At 36.5% G+C, this 25436-nt stretch overlaps 1 protein-coding gene and 1 long non-coding RNA gene across 3 annotated transcripts in view; both read left to right on the top strand.

The window, feature by feature from the left end:
- The window catches only part of LOC126604656 (uncharacterized), a 74203-nt gene that overhangs the window by 15300 nt on the left and 33467 nt on the right, over nucleotides 1-25436 (top strand). The window lies entirely within an intron of this gene.
- On the top strand, nucleotides 5400-11150 carry LOC126604548 (Golgi SNAP receptor complex member 1-2-like). 2 transcript variants are annotated; one of them, XM_050271837.1, is made up of 6 exons: nucleotides 5400-5768; nucleotides 6889-7079; nucleotides 8141-8230; nucleotides 8399-8470; nucleotides 10676-10789; nucleotides 10891-11150. In XM_050271837.1, the coding sequence occupies exons 1-6, from the start codon at nucleotides 5636-5638 to the stop codon at nucleotides 11023-11025; spliced, it is 735 nt and encodes a 244-aa protein (XP_050127794.1). In that variant the 5' UTR covers nucleotides 5400-5635; the 3' UTR covers nucleotides 11026-11150. The 2 variants fall into 2 exon arrangements, with proteins under 2 accessions (XP_050127794.1, XP_050127804.1); XM_050271847.1 differs by having other exon boundaries at nucleotides 5407-5768; nucleotides 10676-10805.

Genomic DNA, 25436 nt, shown 5'->3' on the forward strand with positions numbered 1-25436 from the left:
TTAGAAGTTCACTAAGTTCTCGGATTTGATCTATGTTTTACTTCTCGTTGAAAAGTAGAATCAGCCGTTAATGAAAAATCATCAAGCTCGACCTACTGGGGCGATTGTTGTACCTGAAGCACACTATAACATGAACCAACGCCCAACACGCCAACAGAGGCATGGTAGGGGTGGTAAGAAGCCACCCCGTAAAGGTCAACAAAGCCAAGGCCCATCTAAGGGAGGAAACAAATCCCAGAAGCACCCTAACCTCGCTCCCAAGGCCCCAATCTTAAAGAATAAGTGCAAAGCACCTGAAATCATGGATGCAGACATGTGCTATTGCTATGGTTCAAAGGACCATTGGTCCCGTGTTTTCCGAGCTCCCTAGAAGGTTGTAGTTGAATATCATTTTCGTCGTAAGAAGTTCGAATCAAACTTTGTGCAAGTGGAAGAACTAGAAAGTACCAAGATGAAGGTTTCTAACTTTCAAGAGGCCGTTACCCCTATGGAAGATTAGAATCTTAGACATAAACTATTTTTCTAGTTGAAATTTAGATAATGTGGCCGAATTCCACCTAGTGCCGAACCCCCTTGTGTTTTTGGTTAATTTTGAACAATTTTCCTTTATGTTTGAATTATTTGTTGGTGATTTGCTTTTGGATATTAAGTTTTTAATTAATTTCCGTCCTTGAATACTTAAAATTACTGGTGGGGAAGTTAGTTATCTGGTAGATAGTGCAACCACACACACCATTTTGCATGAACACATCTATTTCACTAACTTCATACCCAAGAATGCACCTCTGACAACCCTCTCAGGGCCATCCAACCTGATTGAAGGATACTATAAGGCACGTATAATGTTGTCTATTGGTACAATTTTGACCATTGATGAAGCACTTTATTCTCCGCGTTCCGGAAGAACGTTGTTGAGTTTTAAGGACATCAGAGATAATAATTACCGCACTGAAACCCATGTAAAAAACGAAGTTGAATTTCTGTGTATAACTTCCTACGAATATGGCCAGAAGTGTATTCTAGAGAAGATAGTGCGTATCTCGAGTGGTCTGTATACTATGATCATATGCCCTATAGAGAGCCACTATATGGTCGGCCTTACCTCTGGGACCGCACACGACATTACACTTTGGCATGATCGTTTGGGACACCCTGGATGAATAGCGATACGCCGTATCCTCAAATCATCACATGGGCATCCATTAACTAGAAGTTTAGGTTCGATTCAAGGAATCACATGTCAAACATATTCAATGGGAAAGCTTATTACTAAGCCTTCCTATGACAAAATTCGCTTGAATCCTTCCATTTTTCTACAAAGGATTCAGGGGGACATTTGTTAACCAATTCACCTTCTATTTGGACCATTTAGATATTTTATGGTTTTGGTTGACGCTTCCATACGTTGGTCACACGTGTGCTTGTTGTCCACAAGGAATGCTGTATTCTCCAAACTGTTGGCTCATGGCTCACCACCCTGATTTTCCGATCAAATATATTCGATTGGATAATGTTGGAGAATTCACACCAAAAACTTTTGATGACTATTGCATGTTGGTTGGGGTTGAAGTTGAACATCCAGTACCTCACGTTCACACCCAGAACGGCTTGACAGAGGCATTCATTAAGCGCTTACAAATGATTGCTCAATCGTTGGTCATACGTACTAAGCTCCCGATCGCTGCTTAGGGCCATGCAATATTGCACGCAGCCATGTTGGTCTACCTGAGGCCAGGTTGTCTATTTGCTGATTTTGCCACCCTTAAGTACAAAAATTAGGCCTTAGCGAATGATGAAAATCTATGTTGGATATGATTCTCCTTGGATTATTCGTTACTTAGAACCCTTGATAGGTGATCTGTTTACCGCTCGTTTCACGGATTGTCACTTCTATGAGACAGTTTTCCCGTCGTTAGGGGATATAAGAATTTCAACGTTCTTGAAGAATGACACGAATTATCGTGGACGACTCTCACTTTGTCTCATTTAGATCCCCTCATTGGTCGGTCTGAAATTGAAGTGCATCGCATATTAGATCTTCAAAGCATAGCTTAGAGCATGTCAGATGTTTTCACCGATCCAGTGCGAGTGACAACATCACATATTCCAGCTGGGAATGTGCTTGTAAAGACGGATGTACCAAATGTACGACGGACTTCCCTCCTAGAGGCCCAGGATGCCAACTTTGGTGATCCATATACATTAGTAGCTAGCCAATCATCTTCCTTTACACAAAAGCGTGGCAGACCTTTTGGTTCAAAGGATTCACACCCCTGGAAGAGGAAACCCACGACATAGGCCCTTGAAGAGCCTACCGTGAATCCGACAGTCGCTTACTCATTCTATCAAACTTATGAGGAAATTCTAGATGACGGAAGCATAATTGAAGAGACGAATCCACCTCTTGAGAATCGTGAGATTTCGATATATTATGCTAGCTTAGATGATGTGTGGTGTAGAAATGAAATGATCGTCGATGATACATTGGCATATGCAGTAGCTATTAAGATCATGTTGAGTGATGGCATTAAACCCCGTTATGTTGATAAATGTCGACGTAGAACCAATTAGTCAAATTGGAAACAAGCAATCCAAGTCGATATTGATTCGCTTGCGAAACGTAAAGTGTTTGGACTTGTATCTCCTACTCCTCCACATGTGAAGCCTGTTGGCTACAAATGGGTTTTTGTTCAGAAGTGTAATGAGAAGAACAAAAGTGTGCATTATAAAGCTCGTCTTGTTGCACAAGGCTTCTTACAACTCCTTGGGATTGACTATGATGAAACTTATTCACCCTATGGATGTGATTACTTTTAGCTACCTTATCAGTTTGGTAGTTTCAGAAAAACTGAGTATCCACCTGATGTACGTAGTAACTGTGTGTCTCTATGAGGATCTTGATACAAACATTTATATGAAAATTCCCAAAGGATTTACATTGACTGGATCAAATATTTCCAAACCCTGGAACACACTCTCAATTTGGCTGAGGTGTTCACTCTATGGTTTGAAGCAATCCAGAAGAATGTGGTATAACCGTTTGAGTGAGTATTTGGCTAGTTAGGGATATGTGAACAACGAATTATGCCCTTGTGTTTAAGAAGTCACATTTTGGTTTTGCGATAATTGCAGTATATGTCGACGACATGAACCTTATCAGAACTCCTGAAGAGCTCGCGAGAATTGTCGGGCACCTGAAGTTGGAATTTGAGATGAAAGATCTAGGAAAGATTCGATACTGTCTTGGTCTCGAGATAGAGCACCGTTCAGATGGAATCTTAGTACATCAAGCAAACTACACCCAGAAGGTGTTGCGCCGCTTTAACGAAGATAAAACGAAGCCTTCGAGTACTCATATGATCGTTCGATCGCTAGATGCGAAACGAGATCCTTTTTGTCTGAATGAAGATGATGAATAGATTTTGGAGCCTGAAGTTCCTTATCTAAGTGCAATAGGGGCATTATTGTACTTAGCTCAATGCACTAGACCTGACATCTCCTTCACTGTTAATCTTTTGGCAAGATACAGTACTGCACCAGCATGCAAACATTGGACTGATGTTAAAGACATCTTTTGCTACCTTAAAGGTACTACGGATTTAGGCTTGTTCTATCCCTACGAATCCTCGAGTGATGCCGCACCTCTTATCTCAAGTCGATTCTCGCCTTATTGGTTATGCCGATGCAAGATACTTATCTGATTCATATAAGACGCGCTTTCAAACGGGCTATGTTTTTACCGTTGGAGGCACCACAATCTCTTGGAGGTCAACTAAACAGACCTTAGTTGCCACTTCATTTAACCATGCTGAAATTCTCGCCTTACATGAAGCAACTTGGGAATGCTTTTGGTTGAGAGCAGTTATGGACTATATTCAAAGCTTCTACAATCTTTACCCCGTTGTGGATGTCTCGACGTCGATTTATGAAGACAACGCAACATGCATCGAACAACTCAAGAAAGGTTACATCAAATGAGACAACACCAAGTACATTGCACTGAAGTTCTTATTCTCACATCAACAACAAGAGCATCAGAAGATTGAAGTCACGCAAATTCGTTCACAAGACAATCTAGCAGACCTCTTCACCAAATCACTACCGAAGACAACGTTTCATAAGCTTATTCATGGAATTGGTATGTATAAACTTTCTGAGTTGTAACATTGCTAGTTCTCTTTGAAATTGTGTCAAACTCAGGGGGAGTATCCTGAAGTATACTTGCTTGATCTTAATGTACTCTTTTTCCCTAGGATTAGGAGCTTTTTTCCCACTGGGTTTTTGCTACCTAACTAGGTTTTAATGAGGCACCCACCATGGGCTGATCATATCCCTGATGACATCCCATAAACGTTTCATTTGACTTTGCATTACTCACACATTTTTCCTTAGACTATGGATTTTTACCACAGCCATAGGGTTTTTTTTGTGAGACTTACTTCCTTATACAAGTTCCTACCTTATTGAGAATAACATGTTCCCATAATTAGTTCCAAAAAGTTGACTTCCTCAACTTCTACATGATGTTGAATCTACCTTGAGTATTTACAAACTCAAGGGGGAGTGTTGTAAACTTTCCTAGTTTAAGTGTGATTGTGTAAATCATAGATTAGATTTGATTCTAATTATTATTTCCTATATGGACTTGTATTCCTTGGTGATGAAGGATTTATTCTCCCTTTTATTACTATAAATAAAGGCACTATGTAGGGGGAACAACACACATTCCTCTACACAATTGTACAAACACATCTCTATCTCTTCTCTCTTTGCCGCCGGCCCTCTTTTCTTTGTCAGATAAAATAGGTCACAACAAAATTTAATTTTTTGTTCAAATTTTAGTTAATAATATTACAATATATATAAGTATGTAATATTATATTATCTTATTAATACTGGTTCGGTACGGTGTTACCATTGATAATGATTTTGAATATCATTACCTACCGGAAATGTATGATTCGGACAATTACCGTACCATTGCCATTTTGTACAAAATTTCGGTACAATTTGATATGGTACGGTAATTCGGTTGGCATGGTATACCAACCGTCCATCTGGTTATTTGCAAACACCTCCCTTGTCCTTATGGATTGGGATTAGTTAAATTTGTACAAACCCAAGCTCTCCTTGAATTCTACTCCTCCAACCCAAGCATGTTTTAAACCGAAGTGAAACAACATTCAATTTGTGGTCTATTGAACTTCGCCCATTTCCAGCCTAACAATGTTGGTCCCACAAACGTTCTTTTCACAATTTTCCACGTGTTCTTAATCATAGAATGTGGAACCCACACATCAATTAAGTGGGTCCAATTCAGAGAACTCTACTACATAAACGACTCGGATTCAGTTCGAATCTAGTAGACGACAAATTCGATGCTTGTACCTTAACCAAACATTTCACTCCTCCTAGTGTAAAATATACAGTAAAATATAAACATCCCTACCCTTCATCCCTCTCTCTGCGGGAAGGAAAAAGAGAAAGCAAAATGCAGACTGTGAAGAACTTGAAGATGTTTTTTAACTGTAAATAACTGAATCAGTAGAAAGCAACAGTTGGATCACGAAACAGTCACGGAAGACGAATTGGCCAAAGGGGTTGCCGAATCTGGATCCGAAATTGGGAGGTCCAAATGACGGATTCGAATCTGGAGTTGCAGGAATCGGGTTGGGAGGAGCTGAGGAGAGAGGCCAGGAAGATTGAGGGAGATCTTGATGTGAAGCTCTCTTCTTACGCTAAGCTTGGTGCTAGGTTCACACAAGGAGGTTCATTTATTCCAACTGTGATCTTAATGTGATTAGTTTTTCAATGGAAGTTGTTAATTGCTTAATTATGTGTTTTGGGTTTCGTTACTTCTGTGATTTGTGCATTGCATTTTGGTTATGGAAGGATTTGGATTGGTGGGTTGTGGTAGTCAGGCGAATTGTAGTGCTATGAAAATTCAGTTTGTAGGAAGCTTTGTTTATTGTGCTAGTTAGGAATAATGGGGGTGGCTTAGTTGCTAAAATTTGGAGGAAAGGGAGATAATGTATGTTTTTACTTTCTGTTTATCTGAATAGTAAAAGTTTAGTTTGATAGGTATTGTTAATTCGTAATTGTGAAGTTTGGTAATGGAGAATGGCAGTGGTTTCTTGAGTTTTTATGAATGAGAGAATTTTAGTTTCCTTCTAGTCAAACTGAGATCTTTTGTTATATATTTAACTATTTTAAAGGGTAACCATTGTTGTGATCATTATTGGACGTATGTGTAGGGCGACTGAGTTTCACATCTTTCGGCATTTGCATTCTTTAATAGAAGCTTTCGTGATCCTTCTTCGAGTTATAAACATTTTCTTAAACTTTGTTTTCTGTTATGAATGAAGTTGTGTTATAATGTTTTTTTCAATGCTTTTTCTTTGGTATGTTTGTTAACGATAAGTTCATCGCATTACAAATGGGATTTTTGACGACCAAATAGATAAGTTTTTCTATAAGAGGGATTGTATTAGTTGGTTGATACTAAGAACTGTTAAGATTTTAAGTAGGTTGCAGTGTGCATCTCAGGAATTTTGTTAATTTAGAAATCAAAGGCTGTCTTCTTATGGAGCTTTCAGTTTCATTTTTTGTTAACTAGACCCTTCTTAAGTGTTTGTGAAGAAGTAAATAAGCTAATAATAAAGGAGAGAATTGAGTTTCCTGGTTATCGCATGACATGAAAGCAATTGTTGCATGATGCAGGAGACTGTTAAAATCAGGATAGCTAACCCATTAAAGTTTTCTTTCCTAATGCTTTAACTTTTAGCTTCTGCTAAACATTATGGCCCTAATTTTGATTATTTACTATTGAAAGCATACTTATTATCAATGAATTAACCGCCTTTATAACAATATACATTTTGAAATCAGGTTATGTGGAATCTGGGTCACCATCTGTTAGCAGGTCATGGAAGTCCATGGAAATGGAGATCCAGTCGTTGCTTGAGAAACTTTTGGATATAAATGATTCAATGAGTCGATGTGCTGCATCTGCTACACCAGCTACTTCTGTAACTCAGAAGCTAGCAAGGCACAGAGACATACTTCATGAGTTTACCCAGGTTTACCTTTCTTGGACCTTCTACTTTTGGTTTTCAAATTTCTAGTGTCTTGTTCTGTGTTTTCTCCTCTGCTGCAACTTATAGCTAGCTTCAAATAGTTCTTCATATTTGGTGCATGATAGTACATGGAGATTAATAATCTTTGCATTGTTGTGGCTAGGATATGCTAGATCGTTTTACAATTGTTACAATATATAATTGCATGAAAAAACTAGTGTCAAATAGTACCATATTCTAAAATGATCTTGCATGTCATCAATGGTCCCAAACCATACACAAGTTTCATATTTGATTAATAAATAATTGAATAGTAATACTTGTGTACTGGTGGAATGATATAATTTATCGTTTTGGAGTTTCAATCCTGAATCTGACTTGACCTGGAGTTTGAAACTCTTGAATCATTTTGAATGGAGCAAGGTGCCTCTTAAAGAATCCTTTCTCAATTTGTGTTTTTGGCACAGCCACATGTATCTTAGGTTCATCCTTAATATTATTGAAGGTGTGAAACCTAGTCGCAAACTTCATTAGGCCCTGATTATAGACATCTAAAGCAAATCTTGCATTTTGACTCGATAAGCACTTTGTGAGTTGAGGTTGTCCCATTTGCAGCTTTGAGTGAAAATTTTCTTCTATTTATCCCCCGGTTTTTGGGGTGAGGGAGTAAATTAATGTTAGAGCTAGAAGCCATGATAAAAATGATCGTCATATTCATGGAGGTCTGGTTCAAAGGGTAATGGTTTTGTTCTTGAAGATTGAGCTCTGGTTGAATCGTAACCTTAACCTGAAGTTAAATTAGGTTCTGTATATATCAATTTTAACTTTTGATGAGGATTTAATAATCTGGCTTTGGTAAGACATTGGAACTTGATTTTCCCATCATTCAAATGGATACTTTTTCTGGAACATGCATGAATCATCTTGTGGTCACTTAGAATGCTAGAATCACCCCTTGTTTTTAGCTTTGTTTTGTTTGACATTGATATATTTACTTCTGTAATTAGCATTTTACTATCTGATTGAAATCTTTTCCATTGTGAAAATGGTGATCGTCTCTTTAGGAGTTTAGAAGAATCAAGGGGAACATAAATTCATTGAGGGAACATGCGGAGCTTCTGACTTCAGTCAGGGACGATATCAGCGAGTACAAGGTGAGCATGGTTAGAACTCTGATAATTATTATAGTTTGCATGTTGTTTTTCCCTTTTTTTTTTTTTTTTTTGATACCTTTCTTGTCTTTTTGTCTTGATTTCTGTATGCTCTTTTTTTTTTTTTTTTTTTTTTCTAAAATCAGGTTTGTTTTACCTCTCTTCTTGCAGGCATCTGGGATTATGTCACCAAGAATGCAGATACTACGGGAAAGAGCTGCCATCCATGGAAGTGTGTCACATGTAAGTTTAAGTGCTATTTGGGGATAATCACATGTTAGGTTATGAACCAGCACAAATGCATTTTGTGCATTTCCCATGGAACACTTCCCCCTTTTCTTTCTAAAGTTGGGTCTAACTGAGGCTTATCGAGTCTACGGGCTACACAATTGGAGTTCCTCTCTTCCATTCCACGAACCCTTAGTATACAGATTTTACACCTTCAAACAGGCTGTAATTTACTGCAAAGTAGCAAATGTGAATGTTGAAGTGTTGAGGGGAACTCAAAGTTGAATAACAAACTGTTCACCAGTTAGGATACTACAGATTGAAAGTGTGCCCACAAATTTTCCTTGGATCGAATATCTGGCTACGTAATGCTTGTGATCCATTCCTTATGCCGATTTTCTTGTCTTAGAGTTAGATAATCCCCCAAGTCGATGGTATTGGAGTTACAAGTAGGATGTGCTTGGCCGGGTGATTCTGACATTGGTGGTAGATTTTTTTGCACTTTCTGGTGGGTGGTTTTCTATTGTGAAATAGTTTCTCTTTCTTAGCAGTACGTGCTTATTTGATGTGGAATATTTACGGGAGTAGGAATAGGATAACATTGAAGGTTGTGAATTGCCTTTGTGTAATCTTATTTTCAGAAACCTCATATTTTAGCTGCCCTCCATCCTGCAAATTTACTACAGTCAATTCGTGGTTGGAGAACCACCCACTGTTTCTTTGAAATTTAGAAAGAGGAAGAACATATTTGATCCTAGCCATTAAATGAAGTATTTTGGAATCTGCATGAAACCTTACATATTAGACCATATAGTTTGGGCCCGGAAAAATAAGAAGGAAAAGATGAACTTTCCCATCCAACCAATTTTGTTTTAGGATGGTGATTTGCTAGCTAGTTACCAACTATGGTTGGTCCCTTAAATCTAAGGTAGAAGGTCATACATGGTGGATGATTGTACCAAGATCCAAAAAGTAGTGCTTTAAGCTCTCCTAATTTTGGCATGATGCATCCTTTGCATCAAAGCAGCACTCATGACACTTTTTTTGAAGTACTCTGTATTTCTACCAATGTTTTACAAAACTCGCCTCAGGGCGAGCCTAGGCGCCCTTGGAGGCGGGGCTTCACCATTTTCGCCTCTGTTTTGTGGGAGTGTGTGAAATACTCGCCTAGGCTTGTCGGGGCGCACCTAGGTGCCTGAGGCGTCAACTGGGCGTCAACTGGGCGTCCCTTTTTCATTTTTAGGTTGCAGAAATCTGGATTTCTTTTAGTTGCAAGGCTGTTTTTGAGTTGCAGACCAAGAAACTGGCGAAGGAGATGGAGATGGAGATGAAGACAGCGGCTAGGGTTTTTTAGGCTAAGTTTGTTTTTTAATTTTTGTCTTTAAATACCCTATAAATACTCCACTCAACTCTTTATTTTCGTCATTTATTTCATTTTAAATACCTTATAAATACTCCACCCCATTTATTTCATTTTAAATACCCTATAAATACTCCACTCAGCCTTTATTTCCTTTTAAATTACTTATAATTGCAACATTAAGCCTTTATTTTGCTTGAAATTTTCCTATAATTGTGACCATATTTTCCTTGAAGTTCTCTGTAATTGCTTACAATAAAATAAATAATTATAACATTTTGACACTATATGACATAGTTTCCAAGTACAACTAGACTTAGTAATAAAGAAGATGATATTATCTTTGATTTAGTTATAGTTATATTTGTTTTTACAAAGTATTATAATATATATTTAAATTTTAGGTTCCATGAGGCTTCGCCTCGCGCCTAGGCCGGGCTTCCCCTCAGACGCCTTGCCCACGCCTCACGCTTTTAATACATTGATTTCTACGTATTGGTTCGTTGCACTCGGAATTAACTTTTTCTCCTATGGTAATTATTGGACTCAGTTTCTGCCTTCAATTGAAAGTCAGTCGTGGGAAATCCTGTTTACAACAACAACAACAAAGCGTTATCCCACTGAGTGGGGTCGGCTATATGAATCCAACAACGCCATTGCACTCAGTTTTGTGTCATGTCTTCAGTTAGATCCAAGTAATCTAGTTATTTTCTTAGAGTCTTTGTCCAATTCTTCCTAGGTCTTCCTTTACCCCTTTGGCCCTGAGCCTCTGTCTCATAATCGCATCTCATGGAAAGTCCTATTTATCTTTATAAAATAAAATAAAATCATCTTTGATACATATGTTCATGTCTCTGCAGATAGATGAGGTGATTAGTCAAGCTCAAACAACAAGGGCAGTCTTGGGCTCTCAAAGGGCTCTGTTTGGAGATGTTCAAGGGAAAGTGAAAAATCTAAGTGACAAGTTCCCTATAGTCCGTGGCCTACTCGGTACTTTTTGAAACAATTTACGCTATTCATTTCTATCTTCTGATGTGACTTTATATCCATCTTCTGTTCACTTTTTTCTTCGCAGGTTCAATTCGAAGGCGGCGATCAAGAGACACACTTATTTTGTCTGCAGTCATTGCAGCTTGTACCTTGTTTCTTATTATCTACTGGCTTTCAAAATAAATATACGAGTGAGATTTTTCGATACAGAAAGTTATAAACGACGGTACCTCTCTAGGGATTTTTGCTTCTGTAATTTCTTGGGACAAATTATTTATATGTTTCAGAAGTTTGTGGTACCTTTTCTGTGGTGCCATTCCAGTGAATTATATTTATGCTTCTATACAGAGTAACTGTTCAAAAAATGGAGCTCGAGATAAACTTAACGGGTTCATATCCCTTCTCTCTATATACCTCTCTTCTGCCATGTCCCCTCCCTCGTGTGATACGTGACATGTCAGGCGAGGACTAGAAAGAATGGGCATGAACCCGTTATAAGTAAGTTATCATTGTCTGCAATTAGATATCAAAATCTGAACTAAATCGAACTAAATCCTGCAACCGCACTGGCATTATTTGCTTTTTTTTCTGTCATACCTAAAGACACATTTTCTATGTCTTATCATGGGACTTGGTGGTGCATCATGTGAAGTGATATGACTTTTGGTTGATTGGTTACTTGGATGAATGGTCCATCTGGGGTCTTAGTCCAGAAGCAGTCCAAAAGTGCTGTGGAAAAAAGCCAAATCAAATCTACATTTTGATGGAGCTGTTACAGCATGCAAAATCACAAGAATTTATTCCAAATGTTGGAGTGGTTTTGGGACATGTTTTGTTGAGAGTCAATAAGAGAGGATTTTATTGATGAAAACATTAATTAATGAATCAATAAAAGATGTAAAGGGACAACAAAGTTGGATGAATTGAAAGCCAAATTAATTCTCCAAACCCCACATGCAAAAAACATGTTTGGATGGTCAAGTTTTGAATTTTAGACACCAAGATGAGGAACAATGGCAGACCATGTGTTTTATTTTATTTTTTTTTTATTTAAATTTTTTTTTTTGGAACAAACGATAGGGGTGGGCTTAGCCTTCCAACAAACTAGCAATAATGTGGTTCAAATTTATTTTTAGCGATAATCGAACCTAAAACCTCTCACTTACAAGTGAAGAAGGATATCACTAAATCGTGGTACTAAGTGGTGATAGACCATGTGTTTAAAACCTACAAGAATGTTGGAGTGTGGTGGCAAAAGTGATAAATGAATAACCAAACAAATCGAATTTAGGGCAAATTGAACATTAGGGAAACAATTTCAACACAGCAAACACTGTCAACATGTATTTCAAATAGTTACTATACTCTTATATATAATGCGACCTGTTAGGTCATCCGCAATGCAAAACTTGTACGACATATTGACGGATATATCGTATGAACTTGTAAGTCTATTGGTTTCATTATCGGCTTTTTTTAATCAATAAATTTTATTGACTAGTAAATTTCCTCCTCAGCGTCAGATTTTAAAACTTTTGATATGTTATTCTGTCCATATTTGTCAAGTGGACAACCCGTAAGCCATTCAGAGGACTGCTTGACTTTTCTCCCTCACTAAAATCCATATCGGCAAACAAATTTCACTATCCTTCCAAGTGGTTCAGGCATGATCCATCACATTTTGTATAGTAACGACTCGTTTAAGTGTCTAAATGACGTTTTACTCTTTAAAGTGGCTCGCATGTGGTCCATGTGACAAAGTATAGATAGAATTTGAATGCTATTGAGTAATTTAACAATGGGGAGATAATTGGATACTTTTAAAAGTTTATGCGGTGAAAGTGGTAGTGAATTAAATTGTCTATTTTCTTCTCCAATGTGCACCCCAATGTTAAACACAAATTTGAGTATTGACATTTGAGTTTCTGCATTGAAGAAAAAAATATTGGAGTCATAATTCAAATTTGATCTAGTTTTAACGGTTTATGCATTAGCTAGGCTATCTTCAAAGTGGGACCCCACCTTTAAAAGATGTCGAAGTTATATTTAGGAAACTGTTATTAGCATTTAAAAAATCTCGTTCTACCCTTCTTACAAGTGTAGTTTTCTTTCTAATTATAGAAAGTTTGGAATGACAAATGAAATTTTTAGACTGATAGTAATAATTCCCTATATTTAATTCTAATATTCGCTATATCCCTCTCTAATACGTAAGACTTCAAAATTAAATTTGACTCTATATGCATTAGACATATTATTACTTGAACCACCACATTTGGAGTCATATATATATATATATATATATATATATATATATATATATATATATATAACTTTGTTATAAAAATGGATGACCCTCCTAAAGAAATAGGCACCGTCCCATTGCTTCATGTTAGCCAATAAATATTGAAGGTGTGTTGCCGGTCTCGTGTAGTATGTGCTACTTTCACAATTCTTGGTCTTATCATAGAACTATAAGGTTTCCTATATAAAGTTCAAGTAGCTCACAAATATTACAGGGAAGAAGATACCCAATCTATTATTTTCATTGCCTTTCTAATTTCAGGTTGATAATGAGAGTCACTACTGTTACTGCCCTAAGGACTTAGGCACACTTGTCGAACCTCGTAACTATTGTGTTTTATTACTTTATATTTCATTGCACATAAATTGTCGATTTCACAGCACGTTATTATCACAAAAAGCTCTCGTATAAGTGGAAAACACTACACTGCACAATTTAGCATGACCAGACCCAAACCATCCACCAGTGCATAAAGCGCTACACATAATCTAGACCTGAGACAATGGTTCAAAACGACGTCGTTCTCAGGTATCGTTCTCTTTTCTTTTCCATTTATTTTTTGTTTCCCATTGTGTTAGAAGTGCCTCATCGAATTCTAGTGAGAATTGAGATTTCCAACAACCTGTAGTCGTTACAAGATGAGAAAACTCGTATCTGGTAACTGGTTTCCAGAGATCCAAAAGAATCTCATTGGATTTGGATACCCAGATCGCGTTGTTCTCAACATGTCTCAAGGACTCACAGTGACGCTAGCTTTAAACTTTGAGCTGCTCAGCCTTGCGCACATGGCCGTCGTCTTTTGATTGTGTTGTAGTCATTTGGTGGATGGCAATGTTTTCTTCGTCCTCACTTCTGTGACTTGCCGACGACATCTAGCACCTGAAGCATTATCACCATTTTTTCTGGTAAAAAAGATCGACAACGACCCATAACTTTGGGCCTTACTCCGCTTGCAAACACGCATATCCCAGGTAGCGACCCTAGTTTTGGGATTTCCTTTGTAGAATTGACCAAAGGGCTTAAAGCCTATCTCCATGCTTAAACCTAGACCTTTAGTCCAGTCTAAAAATAAAGAGGTATTTGTTGATTTGCTCCCTGAACTTGTAGGCAACTACTAATTTCCTCCATGAACTTTAATTTTAGTCGATTCGCCTCTTGAACTTTTTTAATTAACCAATTTCCCCCTTGAACTTGAATTTTAGCCGATTACCCCCTTGAACTTTTATAAATAGCCAATTCCCCCTGCCCGATGTTAGATTTAAAAAACTTTCATTTAGTTTTTCATCCGTCCAATTTTTCATCATTTTTGCCCTCATACAATTGTCATGTGTTGTTTTTGTAATCAAGATGGATGGAAAATTGGATGAAATTTTTTAAAATATGGGGAAACTGGCTATTTATAAAAGTTCAAGAGGGTAATCAGCTAAAATTATAGTTCAAGTGTGAAATTGCCTAAATATAAAAGTTTAAGGGGGTAATCGGCTAAAATTAAAGTTCATGAGGGAATTGGCAGCTCCATACAAGTTCAGGGGGTAAATCGACAAATATGCCAAAAATAAAAGGGGCAGTTAATGGGAGGAGATGTGGCTATGGTATTGCATAGAAAAAAGTAGGGGTGGTTCGGTATGGGATACTATACCGAAACTAGTATCCCGAATCTCAAACTGAAATTTTTCGGGATGGGAATTTAAAGACCAATCCCAAACCAAATTTTCGGGAATCCCAAATTTCAGGAATCCCGAAATATTTTCGGGATTTCGGGACAAATTGGAAATCCCAAATTGAAATATGAAATTATGAATTGTTTTTCAAATATATAATTCAAGAATACATTCATGAACTATGAATGTCATTTCATTCACACTACCATTTAATCTAAAATTGGCATGCCTGACTGTTTTTATCAGAGTCAAAATTCAAATTAATTAAACCCTTTTTGCAATCTGTTAAGAGACAAAAGAATCAAGCCTTCTGAAATTATTAGCCATGGCAACATCAATAATAAAATCCAAATGAATATCAAACAGAATATGAAAAATATGCAAGGTGTAGGGCATTCCAGGTTGCGGAGCATGAATTAGAAACTACTAGCATCAATTATAAAAGAATAATATATATAATTAATATTATATATTTTCGGTTCGGTATGGGATTCCTTAAATATCGAGAAGCCAACCCCGAATCCTGTACCGAAATTTTGGGATTGGTTCGGGATAGCATCTCGAAAATTTCGGAAATATTGGTTTGGGAAATTTTTAGTTTGAGATCGGAATTTTTTCTGTTCGGTTTGAGATTTTCGGGAATTTTTTCCATCCCTAGAAAAAAGGCTGGAGTTTTGGAGTTACGCAGCTTTTGGTTGCATCCATATGTAAGAATACAAAAAAATTGATATTCAAAGTGGTAAGACATGATCGCACCACATAAAGAACAGAATCTAAATAAAATATAACAATTGGTAATCGGTACAACGCAGTGAGGCTCTATGTGTATTTCATATCGCGCGCTGCTTACTTTCATTAATTTTATTATTAATATGATTGATGTGGTATAATCGTCCATCCTATATTATAATATGAATGGTGCAAATTCATCGCCATTCCTATATTAACACACACACACACATATATATATATAAATGGTGTGGCATTATCCCCCTTTTCATAAACACACACACACATATATATATATATGAATGGTGTGGCATTATCCCCCTTTTCATAATAACAGTCATCATCTTTAAGTTTTGATATTTATGGGAATGGTGCTAAATTAAAGCCATTGTCACAATCATTCTTATCACACACACACACACATATATATATGAATGGTGTGGCATTATCCCCCTTTTCATAATAACAGTCATTATTTTTAAGTTTTGATATTTATGGAAATGATGCTGAATTAAAGCCCTTGTCACAATCATTCTTATCACACACACACACATATATATATATATATGAATGGTGTGGCATTATCCCCCTTTTCATAATAACAGTCATTATCTTTAAGTTTTGATATTTATGGGAATGATGCTGAATTAAAGCACAATCATTCTTATTTAAAGCAATTTATTTATAGTGCCTGAAATTACTGCCCTTTGCTTTAATTTACCTATTGTACTACATTTTGTTATGATGTGTATATACTAGGACCCAAAGTTTCTTGATCAAATTAGAGCCTGAAGTTCCTCGATCCTCATGATATAAAAATTGGACCCGAAGTTCCCTAATCAAACTTAAAACTTGAACTTTTTCTGAATCAATTGAGAGAGTAGTAGCTCCTCAATTTAATTGAAATGACGACCATAAGCGTCTTAGCCATATATACTAGTAAACGAGGACGAAAGTTCTTTGATTCATGTAAATAAAGACCATAAGTTCCTTAATCCATGTACAGACCAAGTATGACATAAATTCCAAAAATATGAACCTAAAGGTTTTAACAATATTGTCGATATCGAGAATAAATCTTGAGTACATATGTATAATGTTTTGACCTTGTTGAGGCTAAAAAATGTCACAAACAAGCCCAACCAAGTCTCGAAGCGCAATTGTCATGCAAGCCTCTATTCAAGCCTAAATACATGCCATGCTACGATAATTAGACTGGATCACGCCATGCCTATTTATCAAGCTAATCACTGTTCATGCTAAGATAAGCCCAAGTCACATGCCCGAGGCTTGTTAAGTGAATCGTGGTGTGGATGGTTACAGAAGTTCATTAGGCCTACGTGGAGTCAAGATTGTGGAAAACTTTGGGTTGCTTGGGAGTCCAAAAGTCCAAGCCCATATCCTTTGTATTCCACGTGGGTAAGTTTGAGAGAGAACTAGCCTAGTTTGCCTATTTCCCTAGAAACCAACCCTCTTAGTTAGGCATTTAATGTTGAATTTCCCTTCTTAGCTTGCATAGACAACCAATGCACGAAAGCCATGAGGCGCCTTACCTGAAGTAATGCCTACGAAAAGCTGGCCCAAAAAAGCTGCGCCTCAGGAAGAAACAGAATGCAGGTTTTAACAATACATTTAACTTACACCAAAAAGGAAATAGTATGAGCGCTAGGGAGAAATGAAGGGGAAGACCAAGCCATAAAAGGTGCCTAGAGAAGAACCTTTCACTTACAAAAGGATGAGGGAGAACCATGCGAGGAAAGAAGAAAGACATGGGCAAGAATGTACCACGTAGAGCAAGCTTCCTCTAAGTGCAGGGAACCTTAGTTCTTTAGAGATAAGCCTTCATTTCGTCCTAAGCCTTCCAATAATCTTCCTTAACTCCTGCAAAACCACCAAAACTATAAGAAACCCTAGATTAGCTATTTTGATACCATACAGCCAAGAACCACCTCTCTCTCCTGCCAAACTAGTGGGCTTTTAACTTCCACACCATGCATCATTCGTGCAAGTCATAATTTATTGTGATTACTTAGTTGTTCTCAGTATTTGTTAGTTTAACAAATACTCCTCAGCCATCTTGTACTACAGTCTATTGATATTCCTCTTCACATGTAAATGAGAGATCTTATGTTCGATTCTCACCAAAGGAAAATTTGAACTACAATATTGCAAGCCTATTGTGAGGCTAAGCCCACCCCCTCCCCCTTAGTGTATATAATATCGTTTACTCAAAAAAAAAAAAAAAAACTCCTCAAAGCCGCCAGGATCAGCACATGAAGCACTCGTTAGTGCACTCAGAAACTCAATCAGTGCCTAGGGAAACGCTTTGTTAGTGCCCGGAAAAACACTCCATCAGTGTCGAGGAAAACACTCCATCAACGCCCAGGGAAACACTCCATCAACGCCCAGGGAAACACTCTATCAGCACTGAGGGAAGCATTTCATCAGCATTGGAAGCACTTAATATAACATCAGACCAAGCATCCAAGAGCTGCTGGAAGAAGAACAAAGAATTCCTTAGAACTTGTTTTTCCTTCGGGATGCTTTGTGCCTAGTTCTCTTTAACTCAAAAATGGGGGACATGAAGGTTTTGGCTCGTCTCTTTACAACACAAGCCCATCAAAGCTTTCAACACAAACCCCCTAATAAACCTGAAGTTCAAAATATAAAAAACTTGAAGTTCTAACACCTTGTGTGGACATGTGTGTATATGGAATTAATTAATTATCGCAAGTTATGTCGTACCTCATTTTCTTCCCATTTGGGAATAAAAAAATGATTGACTTAGCAAAACTCAATTTTGTTGCCATCGACATCTTAGGCATGCAAGAAATACTTTCATGGATTCATGATGCCCGAGAATTCATGTAGAAACATGATATTAAGAAATATCTTTGTTTAAAGGATCACTAATTCATAATAATGGAACCAGAAGTTTACATAGTTTCCTATGTCTAACAAGCTAAACTAGAAGTTTCAGGCATGCATAAAACTAGAAGTGAGAGAACTTTTCTATACATACCATGCATACACATGAGTTACAACTACAACAATAAAAGGAAAAAAGAAAAGACCTTTTATAAACATTGATCATGTGAAACCTCAGCACTTGACAAAACTCTTGAAAAGGGAGGCACTGAGTACCTTCGAAATATAGCCACGAATCTCTGATGGTCACTTGAAATTGACTTTCGGATTCCTGCAGTTGATCGAGCTTTCTTTTTATGTTCATCGAGTAATTATTTGCAAGCAGGCCGGCCCTGGCCCAGTGCAACTAGGGCGACTGCTCGAGGCCCAAAAAAAATGAGGAGCACTAAAATAAACTATGTTGGTTTGTATATATATAGGTTTTGTTTTGTTCCAGTATATTTGAGATGCCAGAGTGGTATTGAATGATTTTTTTTCCCTTTCCATCCCAAGTTCAATTCTTTCTCTCGCCATAAAGGGGGTAATTTTCCTTTTTTTTTTCATGTCTACTTTAAACAACAAAGAAACAATAATTGGGTTATTAAATGTGGCATTTCCAGTAGTGGTTTTTTGTTATTAGTTAATGTTTATTTGCAAAGTCAGGTTCAAGTTTGTCTAAATATAAATTAGGGTTTGTTTTTTAATCTATTGGTAATTTTTCATGTTTAAGTAATAAAGTGTTGTTATTCTTTATGGGACTTGTTATTGGCACTCCACAAATCTCATTTTACACTCCTCACAATTGCATTTTTCTTTTTAAATATAGAAAGTTTGGAGTGGAAATGAGAATTTTGGAGTGCCAATAACAATTCCCATTCTTTTTTATTGAATAAAATTTTGTTATTGACAGTCCAAAAATATATATTTTGAATGAAACGCAACCTTTCTGATAGCTTGAAAAAGAAAACATAGTTGCTCGAAAAAGAAAACATAGTTGAATTACCATATGTGATCTTTGGTAGTAGCAATTTTTCCTTTTCATTTATTGACGTATAAAAATTAGAGATTTTTTTAGTACATCGATATTTTTACACTAGGGGGAGGGGGAGTTCAGTTAAGCCACATAATGGGCAACCTAATTTGATATCAAAATTGTCATTCACAAGATTCGAACCTAAGACCTATCATTTCCAAGTGAAGATGAATACCACCAAACCATAGTACTGAGTGGCTAAAAAAAATATTAGAGATTTTAAATATGAAAAATTCAGAGGTCTCATAATGTGCAAGTGGCTTGTAAATTAATTAGTTATGAGTGTTCACCTTTGCACGCAAGGTCTCGTGTTCGAACTTCCTCACCGTAGTTTTGAAGAATTTAATGTAGATTATCCTGTCATTTGTTAGAAAGGTCCATAATGTGAAAAAAGTCTACTTTCTTTAGTATTCGTTTGACTACATACAAATACTAAGACAAATAGTTATCTTATGTGAAGTTATGATAGGCCATATTTTTTGGTGTCGCCTAGGACCTAAAAAAACTCGGGATCGGCCCTGTTTGCAAGTGTGTGCAACTCTCTACTCTCATGCTTGAGTCCTCTAATATCTTATTGAAGATTTGCTACTTAGCCATTAATGATTCAACTTGACAAGTTTGAGCAAGTATACGTTGATCCATGTTGGATATAGAACTCGCACACTTAACACTTAAAGCCAAAGAGTCTTGAACAGTCAATTTATCAAATAGTTTTGAAATTAATCTTTTATCTTTGGGAGTGGGAAGGTTCATAGCTACTACCGTGGTGGTTATATCATTTTTCGTCACAAAGTCTCAATTGTAAGGAGGACCATAAGAGGATAAGAAGGATTGACGCCATATATTTGTCCTGAAGGAGGCGTGCCTATTCATCTTTTGCAATATTTAAATCAAAACAACGGTCATATGGGCAAGCCATTTTTCAAAAATGATGAAAGAAAAAGAAGTTAAATAAATTGAAATCTCATAAATACAACAAAGGTAACTTCAACATTCGGGCAACTTTTCGAGCCTGCATTTTGGATATAATTGATGCCTCTATAAAAGGAGAGGCAACAGGGCCACTTGTTAAAAAATTGAAAGAATGACACCTCTCTTTGAATTTCAAAAGCTCGGATTTTCCTTAATAAAGTTCGTTTGCATTTCTCAAATGCAATCTTAACTTTCCGGATATCAAAGACAACTCTGCCAAAATATCTCTCATAACATTTAAATGTATGAATTTTACTGTTCAACTAAATTGCCAACATTAGTAGATGACATGGTCCAACAGCACCGCCATTTGTTATTGGAAAAACATATTGATGTTGACCTCCATCCTCTATAGCAAGGCAAAGCCTAACTCCTCTTCCCTACTGAGAATGCATTTTCAACCAAACCTTTCAAAATACTGAGCTTTCTTTCTCTTTGAGAATACCTCTTTAACCAAGTTATTCAAAATGCCAAACTCATTTCCTCAACAAGAAAATATTTTTGATTGAGAAGTTTTACATCACTATCAAATTCTTTTATTGTTTTTCTTCAAGAGCAAAAGTATCTCATATTATTAGGGATGAAAGCAAATGTATCACATATCATGCCATGTCATTTCGTTTGCCCTTGCTCTTGCTTGTAAGACAAGGGGAAATAAGGCAATCAGTCGGAACCTGAAATCAAACTTTTAGCCTGAAACTGATTGCCTGGAATCTCACCTGATTGCTTACCTTACATTGCTCTTGAGTAATCATCTTCAACTGTTGTTGGCGTGGGAATTCAAGTAACCAACACCTCAAAACAGTTTATACGATGTTGACTCTTTACACTAAAGATGCTAAGCATGAATGAGTGACCCATAAGTGAGGTTTTGAAGGATCATTCATAGGCAAAAAGTTGCATACCACTTCTGCTGTGCATGAAGATGGAGCAAAATGATCAATGATAAACCCATAAAAGTTCAAAGGGAGAAAATGAGTGGCTAACTAAGTGAATGTAAGACCAAAGTTCAGTGATAGGAATCATACTAACAGCCTTAGCAAACTATACTTGAGTCTATGAGGACCAAAGGGCAAGAAAGACTTCAACTATTATTCTGTCTCATCATTTTATATCATTTCAATGATGTACAAAAGTTAATAAAAATCTTGGTGATTACTAATAAGCTACCAAATGCATTAACAAGTTACAGAGATGCCACATGAATTGAAGTCTTAATAAGACAATCCATGGACTTGACACTACTAAATTGTTGCATGCCCGTAGCATGACAATCGCCGCATGGATTCAAGTCCCAAAAGTACAATCAGTGGACATGGCAATTTAACTATGTATGATGCTTGAAGCATGATGGACGTAAACGTTCCAATGAGTCAACTCCCTAGAAGTAGAGATTAAAAATCCAAGCTCTGTAACACTCTAGAGAAGGTTATGATTCGAAGTCTCCAGATAATTCATCTAATAAGAGATGATTGTCCTAGAAGAGACAATGTATATCCCTAGAAGAGGCAAGGATATCCAAAACAATGGAGTGCTTAAAAACTATGTATACGCATACACATGAGAATTATGAGATCACGAATTGATGATAACCAATGTTAATTTTGGTTTTACAATAGCTACTAGATTCATCAATTAGTTGTGTTGATATTGAGCCATGTTCTTTTGTTTGTCGACAAAAAGAAAAAATATTAGCCAAAATGGAGAGAAGTAATTCCATTACAATTTAGTAAGAACGTGGAAAAACGGACCTATAGTGCAAATCACCAAATGATGTTGAACCCAGAAGGTTACATATGGGCATTTGTAATATAGTGAAATGCACTCACATGGTATGACACAAGATTCCTAGTTAAAATTTGAAATTGTAACACACTCTTGTAAACATGATTTCCCATTATGAAACTTGTTCATTTCACTGGAGAATTATATATATTATATGAAGGCTTATGAAATGCCCGAAGCATATCGTCATAAGTAAATCCCTTAAGTGTGCATATAAGCAAATTGCTCTGTATAAATTCCAAGGGAGAATGTGTCGTGAAGTGTAGAAAATCCCTGAAAGGGTAAATCACGAATTATGTACTCAATACTAATGGATGATATAAATTGCCTTAGTCAGTACTTTCATTATGATATTGTAGCAACATACTAAATCTCTTGCCGGAGTTGATATTAGATTGGAGCTCCTGAATAGTCTAGAAATATTATAAAGTGTTGAAAGACAAATATTGTCTCAAGTTGTAGATCGAGCAATATGTCAACATGATTCTTATCCATCAAAAGGCTTTATGGTATTAAAGAACCATATGGATTGAAGATCATAAGTTGAACGCTCAAATAATTAACTAATATTCATTCACTAAGAAAAATTATTCATCCTCATCACTCACAAGGGATATGATGAATTGATACTTGGTCCAAAAGTACCATATCGTAGTGAAATATGTATCTTACTGTATTTATCATTCATCCTTATTTCATGTGAGGCACAATACCAACATATTGGTATTGGAATGAAATGAAGCTTACCTATTGATATTTTTGAGAAATTATAGACATGTTCTTGTTCTATTCCAATAAACTTGCTAATAGTCATGGTCTTATCAGGCAAGCAAAATCTGAATATCCCTCTAGCATGTATAAAAATTGCCCACATAAAGAATTAATGGAAGACGGAGAAATGCGTCCAAAACTAATATGGTACACAACCTCACCAACTACCTGCCAAACTTTTCACTTCAGAAATTCAAGAATTGCACCGACGTGCATCGACTTGATGACAAGTTAGTTAATCCAAGCTTATTATCATCAAGGGGTTAGTTAATCCAAGCTTATTATCATCAGGGGGAGTATCTAAGAGTATGCTACATTGGCCAAAAAAGTATTTTTGTTTCCTTTATCCATTCATCTCATGAGCTATTTTTGAAGAAATTTAATAAAACAATCAATCAAAGACTCGTAGTCATCCAAGGGAGAGTGTCATAAAACTAGATGACCCACCTAAAGAAATAGGTATCGTCCCACGGCTTCTTGTCAGCCAATAAATGTTGAAGGTGTGCTGTCAATCTCATTTAGCATGTGCTACTTTCACAATCCTTGGTCTTAGCATAGAACTATATGGTTTCATATATAAAGGCCTATTAGCTCACAAATATTACACAAAAGAAGATACGTACCCAATCTATTGTTTCGATTGCCTTTGTAATTTTAGTTTGATAATGAGAGAGACCATTGCTACTGCCCCGAGGACGTAGATGCACTTGTCGAACCTCGTAAATATTATGTTTTATTTACTTTATATTCCATTGCACACATATCGTCGATTTCACAACAAACTTCACATAAAAGTTATGTTTGACGCCAAATATAAGATTTTTTTTTTGTTGTCAAACGATAGATTTTGTTAGATTAGATGTTAGATTAGCCATCAACGAGGTTTGAACCCACGCCGTTATGCAATGGCTCAACACCTTTCTATCACTGTGGTAAGGGGCCACTTGCCCAAACATAAGATTTTGAATTCAAACGTTTTGGTGCATTAAAGATGGCATCCTAATTGTATTTATCAACGTTACACCGGTAAACGTGGAACTATGTTGAACCAATGATTCATATGTATATTTCCCAATAAAATTCAACGTCTAACATTACACAGCTAACTTAACATAGTTTTTAAGACAGTACATCTAAGGTCTCCTCTGGTATATAGATGATTGGATTGAAATGGAAAACCACTAAATTCAAGGTATTGAGGGGAAAGAGAATGATTTTTTATTTTGAGGAACTTAAAACAAGAGTAGACTAAAATAAAAGGTGTGTGAGAAGCTAAAAAATATGTGTGAAATTACCACCCAAACTAATTAGATGTGGTTTGGGCTTCACTTCTCACGTTAAAACCAGGAAATTTACATGAAAAAAGTACAATTCGTTTCTTGTCCCCGAGAAAGAAAGATTAATACTTAGTTAATTATTTAATTTGTTGATATATTTTTTGTTTTGATATGCATGTGGTAAAAAGTAGTGGGGCTAGCTCTGTAACCTGGAAATGAACCCAACAAGAGGGTAGACCTTGATACCATTTTAAGGGGGGGAGATAGTACACGTAGCAGAGAGCTGTGCATAAGCAAACAAGAAAAGGATCTTACTTCCATGTCTTTCGCAACAAGCCTAGAGGCCACAGTAGAATTGTAGTATTGAAAACAGTGGATCTATGGCTTTATTGTTAACTCATGATGGTACGGATTTGGTTTTTTTTTTTTTTTTTTTTTTTTTGACAATGAAACTGTGCAAAGCCTATACCTGCTGCTGCTGCTCCTCCTGCATCTACCCCTCTCTGCTAATTGAGCTGTATAAATATCATCTTTATTGGATTTCTACACCACTCACCCCGCGGCAGGGGGGGGAGGGGAAGAGAGAGAGAGAAGAGAGTTGAATTCTTCAGGATTGTAAATTTAAGGAGCTACCTATAGCCATTTCGCAGTGCATTTTTTTTTACAGAGAAAAAAATGAAGATGATTTCTTATAAAAGAATGAATGGATTGTTTTAAATAGACCTCAAGATTGTGATAACATGAAATAATGGAAAGCGATAATATATTTCTTCATTTTGATTGAAATTATTTCAAGTTGGAATTTCTATCTTCTGAACTAAAAAAATGAAAATAAGGGAGAGGAAAAGAACTCGAACTATTTGTTGCATCATAAGCTCAATCTGTTAGTGTTCATTATTAAGTTTCGTGAACTGATATTGTTCCTAGCTAACTTAATCATTGAGGTTCATTACTCTGAGTGAAGTTAGACTTAAAAGGACCTCGGTGCAATTAATAATAAACCATTTACCTTTTGTCAATAGGTTGAGGAGAATCGGATTTAGTAATTAAACCATCAAACTATCTTTGTTTTCGTTTATTTCTTCTTTTATTTGTTGGTTTGAACGTCTAGTCCACCATTATTTACTTCTTTCTCTTTACATTCTTTACCTCTTTAAACTATGACTTATAGTTTCCCTCCAACTATGAGTT

This window comes from Malus sylvestris, chromosome 2, assembly GCF_916048215.2.
Source record: "Malus sylvestris chromosome 2, drMalSylv7.2, whole genome shotgun sequence".
NCBI lineage: Eukaryota > Viridiplantae > Streptophyta > Magnoliopsida > Rosales > Rosaceae > Malus > Malus sylvestris.